Source organism: Biomphalaria glabrata, chromosome 17, assembly GCF_947242115.1.
Source record: "Biomphalaria glabrata chromosome 17, xgBioGlab47.1, whole genome shotgun sequence".
Lineage (NCBI taxonomy): Eukaryota > Metazoa > Mollusca > Gastropoda > Planorbidae > Biomphalaria > Biomphalaria glabrata.
The window spans coordinates 28092063-28112433 of record NC_074727.1 but is presented as its reverse complement, the minus strand read 5'-3'; the positions used below and the strand labels follow the sequence as shown (position 1 = coordinate 28112433).

Here is a 20371-nt window from a genome sequence, read left to right as displayed (position 1 = left end):
ATGCTCCACAAACCTCCTGAATGATCCACTGGACCCATTACTCTAAAGCAATTGGAATGAAATGATATTTTGATGGAAAACAAGTTTGAAAGGATTGCAAGCTCTTAATAAAATTACAAGAAAATGTTGACAGTCCACTAAAATGGAAGCCTTGTGGCCAGCAAGTGTTAAGAAAAACAAATAACTCAGAAAAAAAAAAGTCAAGAGTACAAAGATTTAGTCAGTATAACAAAGTCAAAGCACTACAAAGATTTAGTCAGTATAACAAAGTCAAGTACTACAATGATTAATCAGTATTATAAAGTCAGACACTACAATGACTAGTCAGTATAACAAAGTCAAGTACTACAATGATTAATCAGTATTATAAAGTCAAGTACTACAATGATTAGTCAGTGGAGTCAAAGCCAGCTAGTTCTCTTCAAGTGTGAGCCTCCAAATGTATGTAGTTCTACTCACTCCACTTACTTGTTATGTTCATCAACTGAAGCATAGGTCTACTTACTTGTTATGTGCATCAACTGAAGCATAGGTCTACTTACTTGTTATGTGCATCAACTGAGGCATAGGTAAACTTCTTGCCCTCATACTCTCTAAAAAAAATGCTACGTCCCAGCTGTATGTGGTAAATTTCATTTCCAGAATGCCTCCCGTAGACTTGTTGCCAGGCTTCAGGTGCCCAGGAACCCTCTCTGCAACAAAATTACAAGACATAAACAGCAACATAGGAATAGAAGACATGAGCCAGTGTAGCTGATCCAGTTGTACTTCAGATCAGAATGATCCTATTTTATTTAGTGAAGAAGTATTCCCTTCATGGTTTTATAATAAGACAGAGAGAAAGTTCAGTTCGGATTGTCAGGCAGTTCCATTGAGATTCTATGAGAGTTGAGATTTAGTCAAAGTCCAGTTAAGTTATTGTATGAATATCATCCAGTAGATGCTTAGTAGAGTTATTGAGTTGATTGACATTAATAGGTTATTCACCTGAGAGTTCAGTCTTTGAGATATTATTGAATTGTTCTGTTGGACATTCATTGATCATTATGTTTGATTATACTTAGTGTCTGCCTACCAACTGTGCTGTGTATTGTTTATATGTGCAATTAACTGTACATACATCCATCGGCTTCCTGACTCTTCATATATATTTTGGTCTTTCATCATTTATAAAAGTATAAGACAGATACATTACATTTGGTCTCAAAGTGAAACAAACATAAATATTAAACCGGGCACATTCAGACAGACAATATTGAATTTTAATTACATAAAATCAATTTTTACCATACACCTGTTTCCAACCTATAGATATATTTTTTTTCAATATCCTAAGCTTAATACAGGAGAAAGAAATGTCGCTAATTAATGAAGATTTAATAGAGGAGAAAAAAATGTCTCTAATTAATGAAGATTTAATAGAGGAGAAAAAAATGTCTCTAATTAATGAAGATTTAATACAGGAGAAAAAAATGTCTCTAATCTATATATATAATTCTCTTCATGGCTCAGGAGTTTGGACGAGAAGAAGTAAGAAGTAAATGAAAAATCACTCTTATTTCTGCGGATAGTCACCCCACGAAAAAACAAGAGGGGGGGGAGAACAAGTATTCACCGGTCACAACGGATGGCTGCCTGGTCATGTGGTTTGCATGCTGGACTATCATTTGGATTTATCAAAGCCTGCCCTCTCCCATCCCCCTTCGTCCTTCAACTCTGAAGGAACATCCGAAACATGTAAAACATTTTACAAACACTAAAAGCAGCGCCGGACTTAAATATTGTCTATATATGTTTATATATTTTAAGGACTTTTTCATATCTTTTGCAATTTCGGGACATTTCCAGGAGCTCCTGGTAAATCGACAGGAGGGCGCGGGAAATCTGTTTTAAGTTATAAAATGGTTTAATTTAATAATTTATACACCTTGAATTAGCAAGGGTCCTATAAAAGTGCGGGGCCCACAGCGGTTGCATAGGTTGCAGTGGCCTAAGGCCGGCCTTGCAAAATAGTGGCATAAGCTACGCCGCCGGTCGACTAGTGAAGATATAGAAGAAAAAAATGTCTCTAATTAATGAAGATTTAATACAGGAGAAAGAAATGTCTCTAATTAATGAAGATTTAATACAGGAGAAAAAAATTTATCTAATTAATGAAAATTTAGTGTCAATATACATATAATAATACAAACAGATGAATATTTTAGTTAAAGGTTGAGGGTCTACTTACTACATCTACTGAATTTAAAATAGAGATATACTGAGGGTCTACTACATTTGTAAGGGTCCACCAAACTTTATAAGTGAGTGTCTACTGAATCGACCTGTGTATCGCCAAGGCCAGTGCATCCTATGGCAGACTGTCTAAAAACGTCTGGAACAGACGATGTATCACCACAAATACAAAGCTAGGGATCTATCGAGCTGTAATCCTACCTACATTGCTCTATGCCTCAGAAATGTGGACAGTGTACAGAAAACATGCAAAGAAACTGAACCACTTCCACATGACATGTCTAAGAACAATACTGCATGTCAAATGGCAAGACAAAATACCAGATACTGAAGTCCTTCCAAGAGCGGGTCTGCAAAGCATCCACACAATCCTGATGCAGTTCCAGCTGCGATGGCCAGGACACATCTGCAGAATGGAAGATCGCCCCATCCGTAAACGACTCTTGTATGGCCAACTAAGCGAAGGAAAGCGCTCGCAAGATGGTCAAATAAAACACTTCAGGGACACCCTCAAAGCTTCTCTGAAGGCGTTCAGCATTGCCCCAGCCACCTGGGAGACAGAGGCACATGACAGAGCATCATGGCGTCGTGTTGTGAAAACTGGCGCACAGGTTGCTGAGGAAAAAAGAACAACGTTGGCAGAAGAAAAACGCCAGAGAAGAAAAGCAAGGCCAATGACACTAGCTCCAGCTGGAATAACCTGCCCAGTGTGCAGCCGAACATTCCGGGCTCACATAGGTCCCACCAGACACATGAGGACGCATAAAACCCCAGTGCAAAGCCCTCAGCCCCCTGGATGACAAAGTGGTCATCATCAAACTACGATGGATAAAGTATGTATATATATATATATATATAAGTGAGTGCCTACTGAATCTAAAGTAGAGATATACTGAGGGTCTACATCTGACTACTACATCTGTAAGGGTCCACCATTATATAAGTGAGTGTCTACTGAATCTAAAGTAGAGATATACTGAGGGTCTACATCTGACTACTACATCTGTAAGGGTCCACCATTATATAAGTGAGTGTCTACTGAATCTAAAGTAGAGATATACTGAGGGTCTACATCTGACTACTACATCTGTAAGGGTCCACCATTATATAAGTGAGTGTCTACTGAATCTAAAGTAGAGATATACTGAGGGTCTACATCTGACTACTACATCTGTAAGGGTCTACCATTATATAAGTTAGTGTCTACTGAATCTAAAGTAGAGATATACTGAGGGTCTACATCTGACTACTACATCTGTTAGGGTCTACCATTATATAAGTGAGTGTCAACTGAATCTAAAGTAGAGATATACTGAGGGTGTATTATGGGAAAAAAAGGTGACAAGTCTTCAAGCTATGTAAATGACAACAAATAAAAACTCAAAAGCACTGTGTAAATAACAACTTACTGTCCTCGAGAAGTGTGAAGTATTAAAGTGACCAGTGTGGACAGTCCTGGGTACAAACAGTTGTTGGCCAGTAAAGCAAACTTGAACTCATCCTCACTGATGACATGCTCTGAACAAAATCAATTCAAATAGGAATGTACACAAATAGAATCAATGGAAACCTGTCACATCATTATCTAGTAGCTATTGTTACACACACACACGTATTGGTTGTGGAACACTTGTTTATGGAGTTTAATATTGCACCGAGAAATCAAGATGTCACAGTTGCATCTGTCGGTGAACAAGTTATCTATGAGCAAATTGTCTGTATTACTTCTGGTATTACTGGTATGTCTGTAGTATTAATTAAATGCTCTACTTGTTGTTGCGCATGTCTATTTGATCTATTGAGTACTATCTCACCCCAAACACGTAGATATATGAAAAACTCCTTGTGCAGACATCATATTTATTAAATGAAATAACAGTTCACAATAAATTGGCAACTTCAGCCATCATCAACTTGCATGGAATATTTCACAAAAATAAATCATAATCCAAATGAAAAATATCAAATACACAGTTAATAATACAGACATAACACGTCTGTCTTCTTGATACTCATGGCATTGACTGGCTCTTGACCATGTGGTCAGCTCTCAAAACGAGATTTTTTACCCACAATGCAACTGTGCAATATTTTAATAATATTTTTTTATTTATTTTTATTTCTTTATTTATTTCCTCCCTTTTTTCCACCAAACTTAGGCCTATCATACCTATTGGACATGTTCACTCTCTAAAGTCACTCTCTAAAGTCACTCTCTAAAGTCACTCTCTAAAGTCACTCTCTAAAGTCACTCTCTAAAGTCACTCTCTAAAGTCACTCTCTAAAGTCACTCTCTAAAGTCACTCTCTAAAGTCACTCTCTAAAGTCACTCTCTAAAGTCACTCTCTAAAGTCACTCTCTAAAGTCACTCTCTAAAGTCACTCTCTAAAGTCACTCTCTAAAGTCACTCTCTAAAGTCACTCTCTAAAGTCACTCTCTAAAGTCACTCTCTAAAGTCACTCTCTAAAGTCACTCTCTAAAGTCACTCTCTAAAGTCACTCTCTAAAGTCACTCTCTAAAGTCACTCTCTAAAGTCACTCTCTAAAGTCACTCTCTAAAGTCACTCTCTAAAGTCACTCTCTAAAGTCACTCTCTAAAGTCACTCTCTAAAGTCACTCTCTAAAGTCACTCTCTAAAGTCACTCTCTAAAGTCACTCTCTAAAGTCACTCTCTAAAGTCACTCTCTAAAGTCACTCTCTAAAGTCACTCTCTAAAGTCACTCTCTAAAGTCACTCTCTAAAGTCACTCTCTAAAGTCACTCTCTAAAGTCACTCTCTAAAGTCACTCTCTAAAGTCACTCTCTAAAGTCACTCTCTAAAGTCACTCTCTAAAGTCACTCTCTAAAGTCACTCTCTAAAGTCACTCTCTAAAGTCACTCTCTAAAGTCACTCTCTAAAGTCACTCTCTAAAGTCACTCTCTAAAGTCACTCTCTAAAGTCACTCTCTAAAGTCACTCTCTAAAGTCACTCTCTAAAGTCACTCTCTAAAGTCACTCTCTAAAGTCACTCTCTAAAGTCACTCTCTAAAGTCACTCTCTAAAGTCACTCTCTAAAGTCACTCTCTAAAGTCACTCTCTAAAGTCACTCTCTAAAGTCACTCTCTAAAGTCACTCTCTAAAGTCACTCTCTAAAGTCACTCTCTAAAGTCACTCTCTAAAGTCACTCTCTAAAGTCACTCTCTAAAGTCACTCTCTAAAGTCACTCTCTAAAGTCACTCTCTAAAGTCACTCTCTAAAGTCACTCTCTAAAGTCACTCTCTAAAGTCACTCTCTAAAGTCACTCTCTAAAGTCACTCTCTAAAGTCACTCTCTAAAGTCACTCTCTAAAGTCACTCTCTAAAGTCACTCTCTAAAGTCACTCTCTAAAGTCACTCTCTAAAGTCACTCTCTAAAGTCACTCTCTAAAGTCACTCTCTAAAGTCACTCTCTAAAGTCACTCTCTAAAGTCACTCTCTAAAGTCACTCTCTAAAGTCACTCTCTAAAGTCACTCTCTAAAGTCACTCTCTAAAGTCACTCTCTAAAGTCACTCTCTAAAGTCACTCTCTAAAGTCACTCTCTAAAGTCACTCTCTAAAGTCACTCTCTAAAGTCACTCTCTAAAGTCACTCTCTAAAGTCACTCTCTAAAGTCACTCTCTAAAGTCACTCTCTAAAGTCACTCTCTAAAGTCACTCTCTAAAGTCACTCTCTAAAGTCACTCTCTAAAGTCACTCTCTAAAGTCACTCTCTAAAGTCACTCTCTAAAGTCACTCTCTAAAGTCACTCTCTAAAGTCACTCTCTAAAGTCACTCTCTAAAGTCACTCTCTAAAGTCACTCTCTAAAGTCACTCTCTAAAGTCACTCTCTAAAGTCACTCTCTAAAGTCACTCTCTAAAGTCACTCTCTAAAGTAAACAATGAATAAAGAATTAATAAAAAAAAAAAATTTACAAGGAAACTCTGATTAATTATTTTTTTTGGAAATAATGTCTATAATGTTGTGGAACTGTATCACATAAAGAAGTGAATCTGATACGAACAGCATATTAGTACACCATTACTCGGTACCCAAAGGCCTACTATTCCTGATCATAACATTGGCCTAGGTGTCTAGTAATTTTAAGACTAAACATGTAAAGTCATATGAATTCTAATGATTCTATATCAAGATTCTAGATATAGTTCTAGATCTAGAATGGTTCCATGACTATTCGTTCACTGACATTTCATCACTGACAAATCTTTTAAACAAATTAAACATGCGATGAGAATATATATTAACATTATGTTACTATCCAGTGAACAATTAATAAATATAGCGTTTGCTACTCATTGAATGAAGTTTCTATGTTTGTTGTGCTACGTCAGTTATAGTGAACATCCGCAATAAAAGAAGTGCAACAAATCAAGTGAAGAGAACGTACATTTAATTATTTATATAGCAGACACTTTAATAAACACCAGAAGAGGTTTTATAGGCCTCACTGGAACTCGTAGGTATTCTGCCTTCAAATGTGAGGATAATAGTGGCAGTTTTCACCTTGTCCCCTGCCCTATGCCTGGTAATACACTGGGCATGGGTGACTCCTTCAATTCCCTCCACTATTTCCTTCTAGGAACATTCCAGCAGGTCTCTAAAGCTGATTACACCTCTGCTGGTGGCTGGTGACTCTTGTGTGGCATGACTTTCGCATGGAGATCACATATTCTTCTGCATCGTAGAAACCCATCAGAATGTATCTTGCCTTCAACTTCTATGAGAAGTTCAGATGATTTGTGCAGCTTTCATACACTCTTAGGCTCTCCCACTACTGCCTTAAGTCCCTTGTAGATGAGAATAGAGCTCATCTTTGTCAGGCTTTTACCCTCTATACTCAGCTGCATGTTCGATACAGCAGCTCCCTGATTGCCACTGCCCTCCAACCTATGTTGGTATCTCAGCCATCTGGGCCTCAGGTCTAGAGGAACTAAGAGCCAAAGTACTGTGTTGTAGTAACTTATCTTCAGATAGGCACCTACTCAAATACCAGGGTCTCTTTATCTACCTTTACCCTTTACAGTCCATGGCAAACGGACTGGTCTAAGACATAGGGAGATTTTTAAGAAAAAAAGACAAAACGGACTGGTCTAAGACATAGGGAGATTTTTAAGAAAAAAAGACAAAACGGACTGGTCTAAGACGTAGGGAGATTTTTAAGATAAAAAGACAAAACAGACTGGTCTAAGACGTAGGGAGATTTTTAAGATAAAAAGACTGAGTGATGGGTAATAAAGGCAGACTGAGAAAAAGAGGAGGCTGACACAAATATAGAAAAGTAAGGCACTTTTGAGCTCCAAAAGTGCAAAGGAAAGAGGAGCGCAGTTTAACGTCATGTCTCCAAGTTGTCCGCTAAAACATCATACAAACCCACAGTACCTGCAAACTTGACATGAATTTTGTTGGATGCTTTGTACAACTGAATATACTGAGAGCAGTTAGGAGCAAAGTCTTTGACAGCCCAGGACCTCAGTACAGTGTGTTGGTCCTAGATAAAGTAAACATAACGTTAAAACATAATAACTGAAAGATCTCAGTACATAGTGAGCTTATGACATTAGTGTTGCTTTCAGTAGTAACATCAACTTATCAAGTGCTTGGACTATTAGGTAAATACATCTCACAAACTGTAGTAGCACTGAATGGTAATAATTGAACATAGGCCATTCCAACCCCAAGACACAGTTTAAAAACAAAACATAACTTCAGCAACAAACTTACAGCTTTCTCCACATCTCCACAGTTCTTATTGATCAGGAAGAAACAGGCTTCAGCTTCATTGATTCTGGAGACAAACAAACAAGCAGGACAAGATTGTACACGTCTTGCCTATCACAACATTAATGCATAGTTACAAGTAGTCTTTTTCTATGAGGCCAATGGGTTATGAGGGGGCACATCTTTGTTTTACAATTGGTCAAGTCTCATATGATTATAGACAGAGTTTGAGCTTAGCAGACATCCAAATAACATCCATCCTTTTCAGACTGTTCCATGGGAAGAACAAGGCAAATGTTTTTCTGGACTAGGATTCAATGTCAAGGGGCAGAGGGGGGGGGACATTTTGTTTTTGGCACAGACTAAAATAAAACAACCAGTGGCATGAACCAACACAAATATACTGATACCACATTAAGAAAAGCAGGTCATTAACAAATCAACACAACTTGAACAAATACAAAGTATATAATATAACAATTATGGCATTGGTTAGCTTTATTGGACCCCTTTACTATTTTAAAAAATGTCAGATCTTATGCACTGACCTACAACGTTTCAAATCTATGTCCTTCAGAGCTGAGCCCCTGATGTACAAAACTCTATTGGCCCACTTGGGATCCTTGAGTATGAATTGCATGTTGTCATCTAGCTCCTCACTGCTCATCATGATCACAGTGTAGTGCTGAAACACACAGAGGGGGGCATCATAGGCAATCTTATCTTCCTACACTGGCAATCTTATCATCATACACTGGCAATCTTATCATCATACACTGGCAATCTTATCATCATACACTGGCAATCTTATCATCCTACACTGGCAATCTTATCATCCTACACTGGCAATCTTACCATCCTACACTGGCAATCTTATCATACACTGGCAATCTTATCATCATACACTGGCAATCTTATCATCCTACACTGCCAATCTTATCTAATGAGATAGAGGTTATCAATCTTATTTACAGGTCAACAGTTTCCTATTCTAATGAGATAGAGGTTAGCAATCTTATTTACAGGCCAACAGTTTCCTATTCTAATGAGATAGAGGTTAGCAATCTTTTTTACAGGCCAACAGTTTCCTATTCTAATGAGATAGAGGTTAGCAATCTTATTTACAGGCCAACAGTTTCCTATTCTAATGAGATAGAGGTTAGCAATCTTATTTACAGGCCAACAGTTTCCTATTCTAATGAGATAGAGGTTAGCAATCTTATTTACAGGCCAACAGTTTCCTATTCTAATGAGATAGAGGTTAGCAATCTTATTTACAGGCCAACAGTTTCCTATTCTAATGAGATAGAGGTTAGCAATCTTATTTACAGGCCAACAGTTTCCTATTCTAATGAGATAGAGGTTAGCAATCTTATTTACAGGCCAACAGTTTCCTATTCTAATGAGATAGAGGTTAGCAATCTTTAACTAGGAGGATCACTTTTTGCATCCATTGCAGTTTTCTACCAGTGCTTGTAGTACAAGGTCCTGCCTGCGTTTCAAACATGTAAACAATTTTCTATTTATGTCTTGTTTGTTTTGATGTGTCTACTGACTAATGCACCCATTTGCACTGCTACTGACTAATGCACCCATGTGCACTGCTACTGACTAATGCACCCATGAGCACTGCAGGACACTTAATTACTAACTTTGTCATAATTAAACTATTTTTAAAGGTAATGCTTTTTTCCTATATATATGGCTCCTTTTGTCTCGAAAGGCAATGGATGCGCCCAAATGAGTCACTGGTTTTGGCTTAATCTTGAGACGGGGCAGAATCTGGTGTGATTTCAATTTAGGATGGAAGAAATGTGGAGTTAAAGACTTACTTCAAGCTTTGGATGGAAGAAATGTATGTGGGTGAGTTAAAGACTTACTTCAAGCTTTGGATGGAAGAAATGTATGTGGGGGAGTTAAAGACTTACTTCAAGCTTTGGATGGAAGAAATGTATGTGGGGGAGTTAAAGACTTACTTCAAGCTTTGGATGGAAGAAATGTATGTGGGGGAGTTAAAGACTTACTTCAAGCTTTGGATGGAAGAAATGTATGTGGGGGAGTTAAAGACTTACTTCAAGCTTTGGATGGAAGAAATGTATGTGGGTGAGTTAAAGACTTACTTCAAGCTTTGGATGGAAGAAATGTATGTGGGGGAGTTAAAGACTTACTTCAAGCTTTGGATGGAAGAAATGTATGTGGGGGAGTTAAAGACTTACTTCAAGCTTTGGATGGAAGAAATGTATGTGGGGGAGTTAAAGACTTACTTCAAGCTTTGGATGGAAGAAATGTATGTGGGGGAGTTAAAGACTTACTTCAAGCTTTGGATGGAAGAAATGTATGTGGGTGAGTTAAAGACTTACTTCAAGCTTTGGATGGAAGAAATGTATGTGGGGGAGTTAAAGACTTACTTCAAGCTTTGGATGGAAGAAATGTATGTGGGGGAGTTAAAGACTTACTTCAAGCTTTGGATGGAAGAAATGTATGTGGGGGAGTTAAAGACTTACTTCAAGCTTTGGATGGAAGAAATGTATGTGGGGGAGTTAAAGACTTACTTCAAGCTTTGGATGGAAGAAATGTATGTGGGGGAGTTAAAGACTTACTTCAAGCTTTGGATGGAAGAAATGTATGTGGGGGAGTTAAAGACTTACTTCAAGCTTTGGATGGAAGAAATGTATGTGGGGGAGTTAAAGACTTACTTCAAGCTTTGGATGGAAGAAATGTATGTGGGGGAGTTAAAGACTTACTTCAAGCTTTGGATGCTCAAAAAACTCACTGAGGAAACTCATGACAGACTCAATGGTAAACTCTGCCCCAATCACCACAACATGTTTGCCTCTGTTGGAAGCCCTCTTGCTGTAATCTCCTCCCATTTTCTTTCTCTGTGACCAGGTAGAACCAATCTCTTCTAACTGTTGAAACAATAAATACACCCATCAATCAATTCACTAGTTGGAGCAAACAGAAAGAAATTCACTAGTTGGAGCAAACAGAAAGAAATTCACTAGTTGGAGCAAACAGAAAGAAATTCACTAGTTGGAGCAAACAGAAAGAAATTCACTTGTTGGAGCAAACAGAAAGAAATTCACTAGTTGGAGCAAACAGAAAAAAATGTGCTTCTATTCTGGTTGTCTATTATTTGAAGAGAAGACAAAAAATGAATCATATTGTAAAGACTCACTATCTAGGCACTGTGCAAACTACACCACTAACTCAAAGAACTTCAAAACTCAGGGCTCCAAAATAAAGTAACACTTTAAAGTCCAATAAATCACACCCAATATTGTACAAATGCTTCATCATTGATTACTGTACTTGCAATGGATTCAACTGTTTCAAACTGTCTTCACACACTGGGCTAGCTGTATCAGACTTAAACATAGCTTGTGACTTCGTCTCGTACTCACAAGGTGTCTTGACTTTACTCCTAACCAATCTGTCATAATGTGCTGTACAGAACCACAATGCATTGAACCATCTAGACAGTGACATCTTTGCCCTTTATATAGGGTCCCCAAAGATCTTCTCTAGAACATGATGGAACAAAGCTTGTCCCTTCAGGGTGGTCACATGACTATATCCATCATGACTGGAATAAGTACTTTGTTTACAACACATCTTTTCCAAAATGCCAACAAGTCATCACTCTTTGTGGTTGACCACTAGTCTAGCCCAGGCCTGTGTAACTTGTGTCAGCTGGCTACACACACACACACACAATTACCACATCCCCATGAGTTCTAACAATATTTGATAACAACAAAACAACTCAGTAAACTGATGACATGAGTTCTAACAATATTTGATAACATGATTTCAATGTGAAACAAAACAACTCAGTAAACTGATGACATGAGTTCTAACAATATTTGATAACATGATTTCAATGTGAAACAAAACAACTCAGTAAACTGATGACATGAGTTCTAACAATATTTGATAACATGATTTCAATGTGAAACAAAACAACTCAGTAAACTGATGACATGAGTTCTAACAATATTTGATAACATGATTTCAATGTGAAACAAAACAACTCGATAAACTGATGACATGAGTTCTAACAATATTTGATAACATGATTTCAATGTGAAACAAAACAACTCAGTAAACTGATGACATGAGTTCTAACAATATTTGATAACATGATTTCAATGTGAAACAAAACAACTCAGTAAACTGATGACATGAGTTCTAACAATATTTGATAACATGATTTCAATGTGAAACAAAACAACTCAGTAAACTGATGACATGAGTTCTAACAATATTTGATAACATGATTTCAATGTGAAACAAAACAACTCAGTAAACTGATGACATGAGTTCTAACAATATTTGATAACATGATTTCAATGTGAAACAAAACAACTCGGTAAACTGATGCCATTACCTGTCGAGGGATGAAGGAGAAGGCTACACAGATCATGATGCACATAAACAGCTGACCCAGCCAAATATCAGGGGAGATGTCTCCATAACCAACAGTGGACAAGGTCACGATGACAAAGTATACACTTTCAAACATATTGAGTTGTCTTTCATAGCTTCCTCTCTGAATATGTTGTATCCCACAGATTCTGTCAAGGAGAAACAAAGCGATGGACAGTTCAAGGTCGAGAGCTGATGGGCCAGCAATGGATTGTTCAAAGTGGAGAGCTGATGGGCCAGCAATGGACTCAATGCTCTGCTAGTGCTGGTGATTTGACCTTTTTAAATCTTAATGATGAGAAAGTTAAGGATCATTAATGCTTAAAGCTGAAGGTGTCATTGGATCTATACTTACAGATAATGGTGTCATTGGATCTATACTTACAGATAATGGTGTCATTGGATCTATACTTACATATAATGGTGCCTTTGGATCTATACTTACAGATAATGGTGTCATTGGATCTATACTTACAGATAATGGTGTCTTTAGATCTATACTTACAGATAATGGTGTCATTGGATCTATACTTACAGATGATGGTGTCATTGGATCTATACTTACAGATGATGGTGTCATTGGATCTATACTTACAGATGATGGTGTCATTGGATCTATACTTACAGATGATGGTGTCATTGGATCTATACTTACAGATAATGGTGTCATTGGATCTATACTTACAGATAATGGTGTCTTTGGATCTATACTTACAGATAATGGTGTCATTGGATCTATACTTACAGATAATGGTGTCATTGGATCTATACTTACAGATGATGGTGTCATTGGATCTATACTTACAGATGATGGTGTCATTGGATCTATACTTACAGATAATGGTGCCTTTGGATCTATACTTACAGATAATGGTGCCTTTGGATCTATACTTACAGATAATGGTGTCATTGGATCTATACTTACAGATAATGGTGTCATTGGATCTATACTTACAGATAATGGTGTCATTGGATCTATACTTACAGATAATGGTGTCATTGGATCTATACTTACAGATAATGGTGTCTTTGGATCTATACTTACAGATAATGGTGTCTTTGGATCTATACTTACAGATAATGGTGTCATTGGATCTATACTTACAGATAATGGTGTCATTGGATCTATACTTACAGATGATGGTGTCATTGGATCTATACTTACAGATGATGGTGTCATTGGATCTATACTTACAGATGATGGTGTCATTGGATCTATACTTACAGATAATGGTGCCTTTGGATCTATACTTACAGATGATGGTGTCATTGGATCTATACTTACAGATAATGGTGTCATTGGATCTATACTTACAGATAATGGTGCCTTTGGATCTATACTTACAGATAATGGTGCCTTTGGATCTATACTTACAGATAATGGTGCCTTTGGATCTATACTTACAGATAATGGTGTCATTGGATCTATACTTACAGATAATGGTGTCTTTAGATCTATACTTACAGATGATGGTGTCATTGGATCTATACTTACAGATGATGGTGTCATTGGATCTATACTTACAGATGATGGTGTCATTGGATCTATACTTACAGATGATGGTGTCATTGGATCTATACTTACAGATAATGGTGTCTTTGGATCTATACTTACAGATAATGGTGTCTTTGGATCTATACTTACAGATAATGGTGTCATTGGATCTATACTTACAGATAATGGTGTCATTGGATCTATACTTACAGATGATGGTGTCAATGGATCTATACTTACAGATGATGGTGTCATTGGATCTATACTTACAGATGATGGTGTCATTGGATCTATACTTACAGATAATGGTGCCTTTGGATCTATACTTACAGATAATGGTGTCATTGGATCTATACTTACAGATAATGGTGTCATTGGATCTATACTTACAGATAATGGTGTCATTGGATCTATACTTACAGATAATGGTGTCTTTGGATCTATACTTACAGATAATGGTGTCTTTGGATCTATACTTACAGATAATGGTGTCATTGGATCTATACTTACAGATAATGGTGTCATTGGATCTATACTTACAGATAATGGTGTCATTGGATCTATACTTAAAGATGATGGTGTCATTGGATCTATACTTACAGATAATGGTGCCTTTGGATCTATACTTACAGATAATGGTGTCATTGGATCTATACTTACAGATAATGGTGCCTTTGGATCTATACTTACAGATAATGGTGTCATTGGATCTATACTTACAGATAATGGTGTCATTGGATATATACTTACAGATAATGGTGTCATTGGATCTATACTTACAGATAATGGTGTCTTTGGATCTATACTTAAGATAATGGTGTCATTGGATCTATACTTACAGATATTGGGATCTATACTTACAGATAATGGTGTTATTGGATCTATACTTACAGATAATGGTGTTATTGAATCTATACTTACAGATAATGGTGTCAATGGATCTATACTTACAGATGATGATTTATTGGATCTATACTTACAGATAATAGGATCTATACTTACAGATAATGGTGTTATTGGATCTATACTTACAGATAATGGTGTCATTGGATTTATACTTACAGGTAATGGTGTTACTGGATCTACTTACAGATAATGGTGTCATTGGATCTATACTTACAGATAATGGTGTTACTGGATCTACTTACAGATAATGGTGTCATTGGATCTATACTTACAGATAATGGAATTATTGGAACTATACTTAAGATAATCTAATTACTTAAGATAATCTGGATCTACTTACAGATAATGGTGTCATTGGATCTATACTTACAGATAATGGTGTTACTGGATCTACTTACAGATAATGGTGTCATTGGATCTATACTTACAGATGATGATGTTATTGGATCTATACTTACAGATGATGATGTTATATGATCTTTACTTACAGATGATGATGTTATATGATCTATACTTACAGATGATGATGTTATTGGATCTATACTTACAGATGATGATGTTATATGATCTATACTTACAGATGATGATGTTATTGGATCTATACTTACAGATGATGATGTTATTGGATCTATACTTACAGATGATGATGTTATTGGATCTATACTTACAGATGATGTTGTTATTGGATCTATACTTACAGATGATGATGTTATATGATCTATACTTACAGATGATGATGTTATATGATCTATACTTACAGATGATGATGTTTCATAATGATCTAGGTGTGTACAGTGTGTATCTAATGAAATACCTAGAAGGAGTCTAGAACTACAGAAACAAAGTGACTTACGTTGTAAATATCAGACAACATAAAGTAGCTATGAGAAACCAAGACTGTTGAGACAAGGTCACTGACATAGTTTGAAATCTCTGTTTGGCAAGGTGAAAGTCATTCTAGGAATAAAACAAGAAAAACATTTCTCTTTCAATGTTTCATAAGTATTTCACTAGGCAACAAGGTCAAACCAATGTTTCACAGAGTATACAGAGCAACAAGGTCAAACCAATGTTTCACAGAGTATACAGAGCAACAAGGTCAAACCAATGTTTCACAGAGTATACAGAGCAACAAAGTCAAACCAATGTTTCACAGAGTATACAGAGCAACAAGGTCAAACCAATGTTTTATAAGTATTTCACTAGGCAACAAGGTCAATCCAATGTTTCACAGAGTATACAGAGCAACAAAGTCAAACCAATGTTTCACAGAGTATACAGAGCAACAAAGTCAAACCAATGTTTCATAAGTATTTTACTAGGCAACAAGGTCAAACCAATGTTTCACAGAGTATACAGAGCAACAAGGTCAAACCAATGTTTCACAGAGTATACAGAGCAACAAGGTCAAACCAATGTTTCATAAGTATTTCACTAGGCAACAAGGTCAAACCAATGTTTCACAGAGTATACAGAGCAACAAGGTCAAACCAATGTTTCACAAGTATACAAGGCAACAAGGTCAAACCAATGTTTCACAAGTGTACAGGGCAACAAGGTCAAACCAATGTTTCACAAGTATACAAGGCAACAAGGTCAAACCAATGTTTCACAAGTATACAAGGCAACAAGGTCAAACCAATGTTTCACAAGTGTACAGGGCAACAAGGTCAAACCAATGTTTCACAAGTGTACAGGGCAACAAGGTCAAACCAATGTTTCACAAGTGTACAGGGCAACAAGGTCAAACCAATGTTTCACAAGCATACAACAAGGTCAAACCAATGATTCACAAACATACAAGGTCAAACCAATGTTTCACAAGTATACAGAGCAACAAGGTGAGATTGAAACCAATGTTTCAGTCATCAAGTGATAAATGAGACTGTAAAGTAATGAAGGACAAAACAGTATTAACTTACAAGTAAGCGTTTCAAAAAGATCAAAGCCAGCCAGCAGTTCAGAAAATGAGGTATGAAGATGTTCTCTAGCAGTGGCGGCCACAACACCTACACAGGGACAAATGGAAGAACATAATCACATTCTGTTAATTTCCTTACTAGACCAAGTTTTGCATGGGGCAATAGTTTTTCCTTCAAAACCAAGATATACATGAGGCAGCTGATGTAAATTTCCATACTGCCCAAGCAATATACTTGTTCTGTATAATCAAAAATTTAAATATCCAGCAATATACTTGTTCTGTATAATCAAAAATTTAAATATCCAGCAATATACTTGTTCTGTATTATCAAAAATTTAAATATCCAGCAATATACTTGTTCTGTATAATCAAAAATTTAAATATCCAGCAATATACTTGTTCTGTATAATCAAAAATTTAAATATCCAGCAATATACTTGTTCTGTATAATCAAAAATTTAAATATCCAGCAATATACTTGTTCTGTATTATCAAAAATTTAAATATCCAGCAATATACTTGTTCTGTATTATCAAAAATTTAAAAATCTAAGCAATATACTTGTTCTGTATTATCAAAAATTTAAATATCCAGCAATATACTTGTTCTATATTATCAAAAATTTAAAAATCTAAGCAATATACTTGTTTGGTATTATCAAAAATTTAAATATCCATGCACTATAATCCTTTTTTTTGTAAATAAAAAATTTAAATATCCAATATATTTGTTCTTGTTGTTTTGTTATGTTATGAACATAATGATAATAGAGTCGAAAACCATGTCCATTTAGTATGGCTTTAATACACTGAATGACTACACATCACACATTTCGTGAACACATTCTTACGGACGAGTTACAAGCACATGTAAACATAAGAACGACAACCGATACAGCATATAATTTTCATTACATTCACCCCCAGTTCTAATTGTGCTTACTTATTGTATTATTAACAATGAAAGAATTAAATAAACGTAGAACAGTAATAGAGGTTCAAGTCAACAAACAATGTAGAATAGCAGGACATGCTGTAACAAATAAAACATTATAGATCAAATAGCTTATTTAAATATAACATGATAAATCAAATATATTAAAGTCAAGTAACAAAGTAAAATGAAGATAGTAAAATAAACAAATGTCATTTTGGAGACTAGTATTGACAAATTGAATGTCAATTTAAAAGTTATAGTAAGCTGATGAGCTTTTACACTTTGTAATTGGGCCTAGTTCTCCTTACTCTAACGTTGTATCTATGTGTAGTTTCATCTGCTTGAGCTTCCCACGGTCTGGCTATGTCTTCGTACGTTGATTCCTGGGAGGCGAGCTTTGGACAGGGCAATCAGTATCAAGCTCTGTTCCACTCTGATTCTCATTCTCTATAACTTTTTGTTCCTCCCTAGAGGCTAACATTCGTAATGAGACTTGTTTCCTCTCTGTCGTTTAGTGTTCGGATAACAGCGTACTGAGGGTTGCATTTTTCTTCTGTTATGGGATCATATTTAGATGATCTAAGGTTCTTCTTCAGCAGGACAGGACCCGGACTGGTCAACCATGTTGGCAGAGAGGTCCCGGAACCACTTCTTTGGTTGAACCCAAGAAGTCGTTCATGTAATGTCGTGTTAGTTGCGGTGCATAGTAATGACCGGATGGACTGCAGAGCATCATTTAGTACTAGTTCCCATTTAGCTATGTCCAATTCCTTAGAATGTAAAGCCAAAGTGGTGGCTTTCCATAAAGTCCCGTTTAGTCTCTCTATTTGTCCGTTTCCTCTCGGACTGTCAGGGGTTGTTCTACTGGTCGCGATTCCTCTCTCGTGGAGGAAATGCTGCACCTCAGTAGACATAAACGAAGTTCCCCTGTCAGTGTGGACGTACCCTGGAAATCCAAATAGGGCAAATAGGTCATTGAGACATTTAATAACTGCAGATGAAGACATATCGGGACATGCAAATGCAAATGGGAATCTAGAGAGTTCATCTATAATGGTAAGTAGATATCTTTTTCTTGAAATGGAAGAGGTCCCTTGAAATCCATACTAATTCTCTCAATAGGTTGAGTCGCTTTAATCAGCTCTCAGGTCGGCTGTCAAAAAAAAAAGGGCTTCAGCTCTGCACAAGTTTGACATTGTTCTATCACAGTTCTGACGTCATCACAGGAAAATGGTAGATTTTTAGCCCTTACTTAGTGCAATAGTTGAGTAACGCCCGGGTGGCAAAGACTAGTATGCAGCAATTTAAGTCATTGCGAGTGATGGCAGATAGATAGTTTCTGGTAAATGTATCAGCTACAGCAGGGGTGGGCAACCTTTTTCTTCCAAGGGCCGCATTAAAAAAAAATGGGGATTGGAGGGCCGCATAAATATAGATTATTTTTTTGCACCCCGAATTTGGGAATTACAACAAGAGTTAGCAATTTCTTGAACTAATTTCACGAATCAGTTTTTTTAAATTTTGCTATTGTCTGTTTACATCCTAACATACTATGGAATTTCATCACATCACAAATGTTCAGTAGTACTTATTATGAGGTATATAACTGTTTACTCTTGTGCATAATGTTCCAGAAACGTCAAACTAGCTTACTAGTTGTTTTTTTTGTGACCTCTGTCTTGTACAGTCAATCAGCATCGACCTGTTTTTACACTTGATAATTTTCAGAAGCTTTATGAATGTGGTTCCAAATAATGCTTAAGTTTTTAAAGTGTCCATATACAGCTTCTGGCCCCCATGAAGCTCCTGCAAAAAAATTGACTGGATCTTCTCTTTCAGGTCATAATTTGCTAGGAGGTTTGTCATCTGGAGCTGAATCGGCTTCTGCATTAAATGGTGAGCTGGAGGTATTGAAAACTGGTTCCAAGTTCTTGACGTCTTAGGATTTGCTTTCAAATTCCACGATCCTTTCACTAGAAATAGTTTCGCCTTTCAGCTAATGAAAATAATAAAACCTGTTTTCACTTACTAGTCTCAAGAAATGGAATAGCTTTGTTTGAAAAGATTTAACATGCACAAGTATTTCATGCGCAAGCAATACATTTTGGTGTTTCCAGTAATAAACATGAAGTCTGTCTTCCACTCTTCATTAGAAATATTAGTTACAAAGTCACAGTCAATGCCCTTCATGGAACCAAACAATTTCTTCCTAAAGATCCCATATTCTTCTTATGCTAGGCTAGCGGATGCTACTGTGTTACCGAGCATCGAAATGTTTTGTTTCCAAACCTTCAAGTATTCGGAACTGCCAGTCAGGGCCGACCTTGGAGAATTTGGGGCCCTAGGCAAGGTGAATTTGGTGGCCCCAAATAAAATAGAAAAATAAAAATAAACAGCGAAAAAAACTAAAATGATGCAATTGATTAAAAACCTAGTTTACTTCAACAATATCATTGATGACTAATTTCGCTATTTGTTCTCTAAAGTAATGACATGTGCACTCTGAGCGAGGACCCCAGCAATCATGGGCCAGGGGCAGATGCATGGTTTGCTTATGCCTACAGTGGCCTTAAGTCAAACATATGAACATTTTTTTTTTTATGTTTTACGAAATGTGATTTTTTATGCAGCTTTATGTACTTTTTCATGTAATGAGATAATGGTTGGGATATTGTTATTTACTTTATTCAAAAGCCTGTTTTTTTTCAGTCAACTAC

At 36.6% G+C, this 20371-nt stretch overlaps 1 protein-coding gene across 4 annotated transcripts in view; it reads right to left on the bottom strand.

Moving 5' to 3' along the window:
• Positions 1–20371, bottom strand: part of LOC106052506 (potassium channel subfamily T member 2-like) — a 138783-nt gene that overhangs the window by 65422 nt on the left and 52990 nt on the right. For all 4 annotated transcript variants that reach the window (XM_056016391.1, XM_056016390.1, XM_056016392.1 and 1 more), the window contains exons 8-16: positions 16717–16803; positions 15648–15751; positions 12356–12542; positions 10710–10874; positions 8514–8650; positions 7969–8032; positions 7627–7735; positions 3645–3753; positions 543–692 (exon numbers count right to left, since the gene is read on the bottom strand). In XM_056016391.1, the coding sequence (XP_055872366.1) occupies positions 543–692; positions 3645–3753; positions 7627–7735; positions 7969–8032; positions 8514–8650; positions 10710–10874; positions 12356–12542; positions 15648–15751; positions 16717–16803 (1112 nt within the window). The remainder of the gene's footprint in view (positions 1–542; positions 693–3644; positions 3754–7626; positions 7736–7968; positions 8033–8513; positions 8651–10709; positions 10875–12355; positions 12543–15647; positions 15752–16716; positions 16804–20371) is intronic.